Genomic DNA, 8220 nt, shown 5'->3' on the forward strand with positions numbered 1-8220 from the left:
GGGCGCTTGCGCTGGACGCCGCCGACGGCGGCGCGGGGGGCGGCGCGGGGGCGGCAGACGCGGGGGCGGCAGCCGGCCCAGCGGGTCGCGGCCCTCCGCCCCCGCGGCGTCGTTGGAGGGCGAGCACCTCGAGTACCTACGGCGGCGGGGTGCGCCGTGGGGCGAGCCGCCCGTCGCGGGCGCCGCCGCGCCGCCGGAAGGGGCGAGGCGGCGAGCGAGGATCGTCGACTTTTGGCCGGGGGGCGCTCTCGACACTTACCGGCTGAGGTCACGTCGTCGGGCGCGTCGACGGGCTGGTTGGCCATGGTCCGCACGGCGGGGCGGCTGCGCCGCCAGGACTCGCGCGTCGCTGCACGCGGCCTGCAGAAGGAATGACAGCTCGGCGGCAAGGCTTTTCTTGCGCCGGGACGGCTAGGCTTTTTGTGAGACGCCGCTCGCGGAAATCGAGGAAGGCTGGGACTTTTCTTTTCTTGGGAAACGGGAGTGTTGGTTTAGAAGAGGCTGGCCAGCGACTGGACACACCGGCATGGGGGGACGCAAGCAAGGACGGGGATTGGAGGTTGTAGAGAGATTTAACTTTTAAGCACAGCTCGAGGGGCGAGGCGAAATAAAATTAGAAAGAAATGTACTCCGTCCCTCCCTCTCTCTCTCTCTCTCTCTCTCTCTCTCTCTCTCTCTCTCTCTCTCTCTCTCTCTCTCTCTCTCTCTCTCTCTCTCTCTCTCTCTCTCTCTCTCTCTCTCTCTCTCTCTCTCTCTCTAAACCGTCTCACTCAAAATCTCTCTCTTTCTATCTCGGCTCTCTCTCTCTCTCTCTCTCTCTCTCTCTCTCTCTCTCTCTCTCTCATGTCTCAAAATCTCTCTCTCAGAAGCGGAGCACACACGAAGATCGAAGTCGGCACAACAAAAATCCCCTTTGCAGCCAAGCCTACAGGGCACCTAATTTTCGTGGATTTTTTTGTCCTTGCCGCTCGCCGCCCCCGGGGAAGCGGCCCGATGGCCCGCTTTATCGCCCACCGCGGCGAGTACCGCGCCGAGGTCGCGGCCGCGGCACAGCTCCTCCTCGGCCGCGCCACGCTCGGCATCAGCGACAAGCGCGTCTCGCGCGGGCAGCTCCGGCTGTCCGCGTCGCCGAACGGCTCACAGCTCACCGCGGCGAATGTCGGTGTCAACTCGATCGGGATTCGGCGCGCGGCGAGCGCGGACATCGCGCCGCTACGCAAGGGCGCGTCGACGAGCCTCACCGCCGCCGACCTTCCCGCCACCGTCTACCTCTCACAGGCGTCGGCGCTACCTCTGCTCTGTCTCTCTGTCTCTCTGTCTCTCTGTCTCTCTGTCTCTCTGTCTCTCTGTCTCTCTGTCTCTCTCTCTCTCTCTCTCTCTCTCTCTCTCTCTCTCTCTCTCTCTCTCTCTCTCTCTCTCTCTCTCTCTCTCTCTCTCTGCCTCGTCGCTCTCTCCGCCCTCTCCCTCCCTCTCCCTCCGCCCTTTGCCTCCCCACGCCCCCTCCCTCCCGCCCGTCGCAGCGGGCGGAGGACAAGGAGTGGCTGTATCCGCTCCAGCTTGACGCCGCGCCCGAGCAGAGCATAGCAGCCGGGGCAGCGGCGGGGTCGGAGGAGGCGGCGGCGGAGGCGGCGGAGGCGGCGGCGGCGGTGGAGGCAGAGGCAGCTGCTGCGGCGGCGGCGACGAAGGCGGCAGCGACGAAGGCGGCGGCGACGGCGGCGGCGACGGCGGCGGCCAAGGCGGCCGAGGCGGCTGAGGCCGAGGAGGCGGAGGCGGCGGCGGAGGCGGCGGCGGCGGAGGCTGAGGAGGAGGCGGCGGAGGGATTCGCGATCAACAGCAGCCACAACAACGGCGGCGGCGGAGACGTCAGAGACGGCGGAGACGTCGGAGACGGCAACAGCGGCCCAGACCGGTGGGAGGGGGGAGGGGGGTGGGAGGGGGGAGGAGTGGTAGAGGGGGGCGGGTGGGAGGGGGAAGCAGGCTGGGAGGGGGGAGGAGGGTGGGAGGGGGGAGGAGGGTGGGAGGGGGATGGAGGGTGGGAGGGGGATGGAGGGTGGGAGGAAGGATATCCCTCGCCGAGGCGGGAGGAGGAGGAGGAGGCGGTGGAGGAGGGCGGGGCGGGGGAGGAGGAGGCGGCGGGGGGAGAGTGCTCGGGAGGCGACAAGGCGGCCGGCGGAGGCAACGGCGCCGGAGGCAGCGGCGGCGGAGGCAGCGGCGGCGGAGGCAGCGGCGGCGGAGGCAGCGGCGGCGGAGGCAGCGGCGGCGGCGGCGGCGATGGAAGTGGCAGCGGCGGTGGCGGTGACGGCGGCGGTGGCGGTGACGGTGGCGGTGGCGGTGGCGGTGGCGGTGGCGGTGGCGGTGGCGGTGGCGGTGACGGTGGCGGTGGCGGTGACGGTGGCGCGCCAGAGTGGCAGGTGCGCGTGGGCGGGCGGTACGTGCGCTGGGGCGACGCCGCCGCGCAGGCGCAGCTCGAGTCGGGGTGACCCATCCCCTACCCCCACGGTACCCGAACCCAGATCGTCGATCTCTCAGGCGCTGCTCGAGTCGGGGTGGCGGAGGCATGCCCCGTCTGTGGCGGTGGAGCACGAAGGCGGCGCGAGATCGCACGAGATTACGCGAGATCGCACGAGATTACGCGAGATCGCACGAGATTACGCGAGATCGCACGAGATTACGCGAGATCGCACGAGATTACGCGAGATCGCACGAGATTACGCGAGATCGCACGAGAGTACGCGAGATCGCACGAGATTGCGCGAGATCGCACGAGAGTACGCGAGATCGCACGAGATTACGCGAGATCGCACGAGATTGCGCGAGATTGCACGAGGGCGGCGGAGCTGGCGGCGGAGGGGTGAGTGAGCTGAGGAGAGGGTGAGCCAGATCGGTGCACTGATAGGATCGTACATCGCGAGGCTGGAGGCGGAGGGCACGGCGACGGCGCGGCTCGCGGCGGCGGCAGACCCACGCAGCTGGCGCCCTCTCCGCCGCTGGCCGGACCGCCCACAAGACCGCCCTCGCCGCGTCCTGCCGCTAGCCGCCTCGGCCGCGCCCTCGCCTGTGCCCGGTCAGCCGGGCAGGCAGGAGCCGGGCGCAAGGCGGGGCGGAGGCGGCGGCGGCTCCCCCTCCACCAGCCGCCCCTGCTCCCCCGGCGCCGGCGGCAGCCGGCAGGGCGAGATGGCGGTGCTGGTTGGCTTGGTGAGCAAGCCGGCGCTCAACGGACGGGTGGTGGAGATCGGGCGGCGCGTCACGGGCGGCAAGAAGGCGCGAGAGTACGCGAGATCGCGCGAGATTACGCGAGATTGCACGAGATTACGCGAGATCGCACGGGAGTACGCGAGATCGCACGAGAGTACGCGAGATCGCACGAGATTACGCGAGACTGCACGAGATTACGCGAGATCGCACGGGAGTACGCGAGATCGCACGAGAGTACGCGAGATCGCACGAGATTACGCGAGATCGCACGAGATTACGCGAGACTGCACGGGAGTACGCGAGACTGCACGAGAGTACGCGAGATTGCACGAGATTACGCGAGATTGCGCGAGATTACGCGAGATTGCGCGAGAGTACGCGAGATCGCACGAGATTACGCGAGATTGCACGGGAGTACGCGAGACTGCACGGGAGTACGCGAGACTGCACGAGATTACGCGAGATTGCACGAGATTACGCGAGATCGCACGAGATTACGCGAGATTGCACGAGATGACGCGTCACGGGCGGCAAGAAGGCGGGGCGGCAGAACTAGTATCACACACATATGCTCCCTATTGTATTACTTCATTAAGTCACGGGCGGCAAGAAGGCGGGGCGGTACGGCGTGGAGGTGGACGGCGAGCAGTACGCGATGAAGAGCTCAAACCTCGAGGCCGACCGGGCGGGCGAGCAGGCGGCGCTCGAGGGGCGGGTGACACTTCCTGGACACCTCCTGGACACCTCCTGGACACCTCCTGGCAGGCGGTGCTCGAGGGACTGGTGGGGCGGCCCGACCTGAACGGTGTCGCCGTGACCGTCGGTAAGCTCCACTTGGCGGGCCCGCATGAGGGGAGGTACGCGAGAGTCCGCGAGATTGCACGAGATTGCACGAGATTGCACTTGGCGGGGTTGCATGGAGGGGAGGTGGTCGCGGCGTCCGGCACGGGCCTGCTACTCACGACTACCTCTCTCATTCATAGCTCTGATTCATTACAGGCATGCGACCGGCACGCCAGCAGTACTACCTCTGAGCAACGAACAGGAGCCTTCACCGTTGACGAATGCGCAACAGGTACGCCATCCGGCACGCCCCGGACGGCGGGGAGGTAAGAGGTGCTCGCCATCCGAGGATTCATGATGAATTATCAATGATTACTTGTTTAATTACTCTCAGGTCGAGGCGCTCGCCATCCGAAGTGCCAACTTGCGGCGTCTGGCCGTCGGAGAAGCCTCCACCGCCACGCCCTCCGCCGCCGCCACCGCCGCCACTGCCACGCCCTCCGCCGCCGCCGCCGCCGCCGCCGCCGCCGCCGCCGCCACTGGCCCTTCCGCCGCCCCTCCCGCCGCCGCCCCCCCCGCCCCTCCCGCCCCCGCCCCCCCCGCCCCCGCCCCTCCCTCCCCCGCCCCTCCCGCCGCCGTCATTGACCTTGTCGGGGACGAGGGCGGCGGCGGCGGCAGTGCTGGCGGAGGCGGTGGTGGTGCTGCTTGCAGTGGCAGCGGCGGAGGTGGCGGCGGCGGCGGTGGCGGTGGCGGTGGCGGTGGCGGCGGCGGCGGGGGCGGTGGCAGCGGTAGCAGCAGCGGCGGCGGTAGCAGCAGCAGCGGTAGCAGCGGCGGCGGCGGCGGCAGCGGGCAGCTAGCCCAGCTTGCGGAGGTGCGGGCGCGGCACGCGGCAGCCTTGAAGAGACGCTGTTCACACGAGCAGCTGTGAACAGGTGCGGGCGAGGCACGCGGCGCGCTACTCCGCCACCGCCTCCGAGCGCGAGGCCGCCGCCGCCGCCGCCGCCGCCGCGAGCGCCGCCGCGCTGGCAGAGGCGCCGCCGCTGCACATTCTGTCGTACAACTTGTGGTTTGAGCACCCAGACACGTTCGAGGCGCGCGGAGGGGTGCGATGGGGCTTGCGACACTGGTCTCGGACGCTGTTCACACGAGCAGCTGTGAACAGGTGCGATGGGGCTTGCGACACTCGTCTCGGACGCGTCTCGAGACGGGTCTCTGACGCGTCCTAGGTGCGGATGGGTGCGATCGCAGCCATCGCGGGCGGCAGCGAGTCGGCGCCGCCGGCGGCGCTCTTCCTGCAGGAGGCCACGCCGTCGCAGCTCGGCGCGCGAGGAAGGCTGACGGAGCGCCTGCGCAAGGATCACCGCTTTTGCGCGCCGATGATGCAGCCGCCGCAACAGAGCCCATTCAACGGCGCCCATCCCCTACCCCCGCGGTACCCGAACCCATCCCCTACCCCCACGGCACCCGAACCCAGATGGTCGATCTCGCAGGCGCCGAGGCGTACCAAGTCGGGATCGCCACTCGCTGGCCGCTCGCGCCGCTCTGCCCGCGGCGGACGGAGTTCGCCCTCTTCTCGCGCACGACGCTGCCCCTAGAAGCGGACCGCGTATTCTCGTCTCCCCACCCGCGCTTTAGAGGGCACGGGCTCACATGTACTCCGCCGCCATCCGCTGCATGCACTCTCTCCGCCTCTCCTCGCGATATCTCCCCATATCTCCCCATATCTCCCCATATCTCTCCGCCTCTCCTCGCGCTCACGCGGTGCTCTGACTACGCCGCACCACCACCACACCGTCCCTTCCCGCCCGGCCCTCGGCGTGGTCAGCACTTTCTAGACACTTCCTAGACACTTCCTAGACACTTCCTAGACACTTCCTAGACACTTTCTAGACACTTCCTAGACACTTCCTAGACACTTCCTAGACACTTCCCTGACCTCGGCGTGTGCAGCACGCAGGCTGCCCAGATCTCCCCACATCTCCCCATATCTCCCCAGATCTCCCCAGATCTCCCCATATCTCGCCATATCTCGCCATATCTCGCCATATCTCCCCACATCTCCCGCCCCGACCTCGGCGTGGCCAGCACGTAGGATGATGTCGCGCGGCCTGCTCATGGCCGTCACAACGTGGGGCTCCGCACCCAACGCGCCGCACGTGCTGCTCGCGACGACGCACCTCGAGTCGTGGATCGGCCCGGTGCGCAATCTCGAGGAATCTCGGGGAATCTCGGGGGATCTCGAGGAATCTCGGCGCACCTCGTGTCTTGGGTCGGCTAGGAGGCCAACGGCGAGGTGCTCGCCAACCGGAGGCGGCAGCTCGACGAGATGGCCCGAGATGGCCCGAGATGACCCGAGATGGCCCGAGATGGCCCGAGATGACCCGAGATGACCCGAGATGGCCCGAGATGACCCGAGATGACCCGAGATGGCCCGAGATGACCCGAGATGACCCGAGATGGCCCGAGATGACCCGAGATGACCCGAGATGACCCGAGAGGGCCCGAGAGGACCCGAGATGACCCGAGAGGGCCCGAGAGGACCCGAGAGGACCCGAGAGGACCCGAGATGACCCGAGATGACCCGAGAGGACCCGAGAGGACCCGAGATGACCCGAGAGGACCCGAGAGGACCCGAGATGACCCGAGATGACCCAAGAGGAGCCGAGATGACCCGAGATGACCCAAGAGGAGCCGAGATGACCCAAGATGACCCGAGATGACCCGAGATGACCCTAGATGACCCGAGATGACCCGAGATGACCCGAGATGACCCGAGATGACCCAAGAGGAGCCGAGAGGGGCCGAGAGGGGCCGAGAGGAGCCGAGAGGAGGCGAGAGTCCTCGAGAATAGGTCTCAGCTCGCCGAGGCGGGGGAGATTGCACGAGATTGCGGGGAGATTGCACGAGAATAGGTCGCAGCTCGCCGAGGCGGGGGAGAAGGTGGCGAGGCGCGCTGCCGAGGCGCAGTGCTGCCTTGCGGTGTTGGCCGGCGACATGAACTGGAACGACGCGGACGGCGGGGACCCTCTCGAGGTGCTGCAATCTCCCCGCAATCTCGAGCAATCTCGTAATCTCGCCGTGTAGGCGGGGACCCGCTCGAGGTGCTGCAATCTCCCCGCAATCTCGTGCAATCTCGTAATCTCGCCGTGTAGGCGGGGACCCTCTCGAGGTGCTGCAATCTCCCCGCAATCTCGTGCAATCTCGTAATCTCGCCGTGTAGGCGGGGACCCGCTCGAGGTGCTGCAATCTCCCCGCAATCTCGTGCAATCTCGTAATCTCGCCGTGTAGGCGGGGGCCCTCTCGAGGTGCTGCAATCTCCCCGCAATCTCGTGCAATCTCGTAATCTCGCCGTGTAGGCGGGGACCCGCTCGAGGTGCTGCAATCTCCCCGCAATCTCGTGCAATCTCGTAATCTCGCCGTGTAGGCGGGGACCCGCTCGAGGTGCTCCGTGCGACTGCGGGGGGCGGCGGCTGGAGGGATGCGTGGCAGGCGGTCGGCGGCTCGCTCCCTAGACACTCCCTAGGCACTCCCTAGACACTTCCTAGACACCTCCTAGACACCTCCTAGACACGTCCTAGACACCTCCTAGACACGTCCTAGACACCTCCTAGACACGTCCTAGACACCTCCCAGACACACTTCCTAGACACGTCCTAGACACCTCCTAGACACCTCCTAGACACTTCCTAGACACTTCCTAGACACCTCCTAGACACCTCCTAGACACTTCCTAGACACCTCCTAGACACCTCCTAGACACCTCCTAGACACTTCCTAGACACCTCCTAGACACCTCCTAGACACCTCCTAGACACTTCCTAGACGCCTCTCTTTGCGTGGCAGGCGGTCGGCTCGCCACAGGAGAGCAGGGCGACGATGGGCTGGAACTTCCGGCTCGACCGCTGCTGCTACGCCGAGACACTTCCCAGACGCACTTCCGGGGGGTAGACTCTTCCGAGACACTTCCTGTAGGCTCGACCGCTGCTTCTACCTCTGCCCGCCGCCGAGGACCGGCAGCAGCGTGCCGCAGGTGCAGCCCACCGCTGTGTCGCTCGTCGGCAAGTCGCAGCCGCCGTCGCTGCACGGGCGCACGGTCGAGACGCGGGGCGGCAAGCGGCAGAAGTTGCTGCCGTCCGACCACCGCGGGCTGCTGGTCAGCTTTGCGCCACGCCGCGCGGGTGCGGGCTGGGCGGCCGAGCTGGACTGAGGCGCGGGAGTGGAGGCTGGAGGGGGGCGGAGGGG

At 67.3% G+C, this 8220-nt stretch overlaps 2 protein-coding genes across 2 annotated transcripts in view; one reads left to right on the plus strand and one right to left on the minus strand.

Annotated features, from left to right (window-relative positions):
• The window catches only part of EMIHUDRAFT_206401 (hypothetical protein), a gene marked incomplete at both ends in the record, with an annotated part of 747 nt that extends 442 nt beyond the window's left edge, over positions 1–305 (minus strand). The window contains one exon of the mRNA XM_005777590.1: positions 273–305. Within this exon, the coding sequence (XP_005777647.1) occupies positions 273–305 (33 nt within the window). The remainder of the gene's footprint in view (positions 1–272) is intronic.
• Positions 306–993: 688 nt separating this feature from the next.
• Positions 994–5194, plus strand: EMIHUDRAFT_100922 (hypothetical protein; the record flags this gene model as incomplete). The annotated part of the gene is made up of 8 exons (XM_005777591.1): positions 994–1308; positions 1521–1909; positions 2078–2411; positions 3809–3910; positions 3961–4052; positions 4271–4304; positions 4911–5081; positions 5141–5194. 8 exons carry the CDS (start codon positions 994–996, stop codon positions 5192–5194), a joined length of 1491 nt encoding a protein of 496 aa, XP_005777648.1.
• Between the last annotated feature and the right edge of the window lie 3026 nt (positions 5195–8220).

This window comes from Emiliania huxleyi (genome assembly GCF_000372725.1).
Source record: "Emiliania huxleyi CCMP1516 unplaced genomic scaffold EMIHUscaffold_26, whole genome shotgun sequence".
In the NCBI taxonomy this organism is placed as follows: Eukaryota; Haptophyta; order Isochrysidales; family Noelaerhabdaceae; genus Emiliania; species Emiliania huxleyi.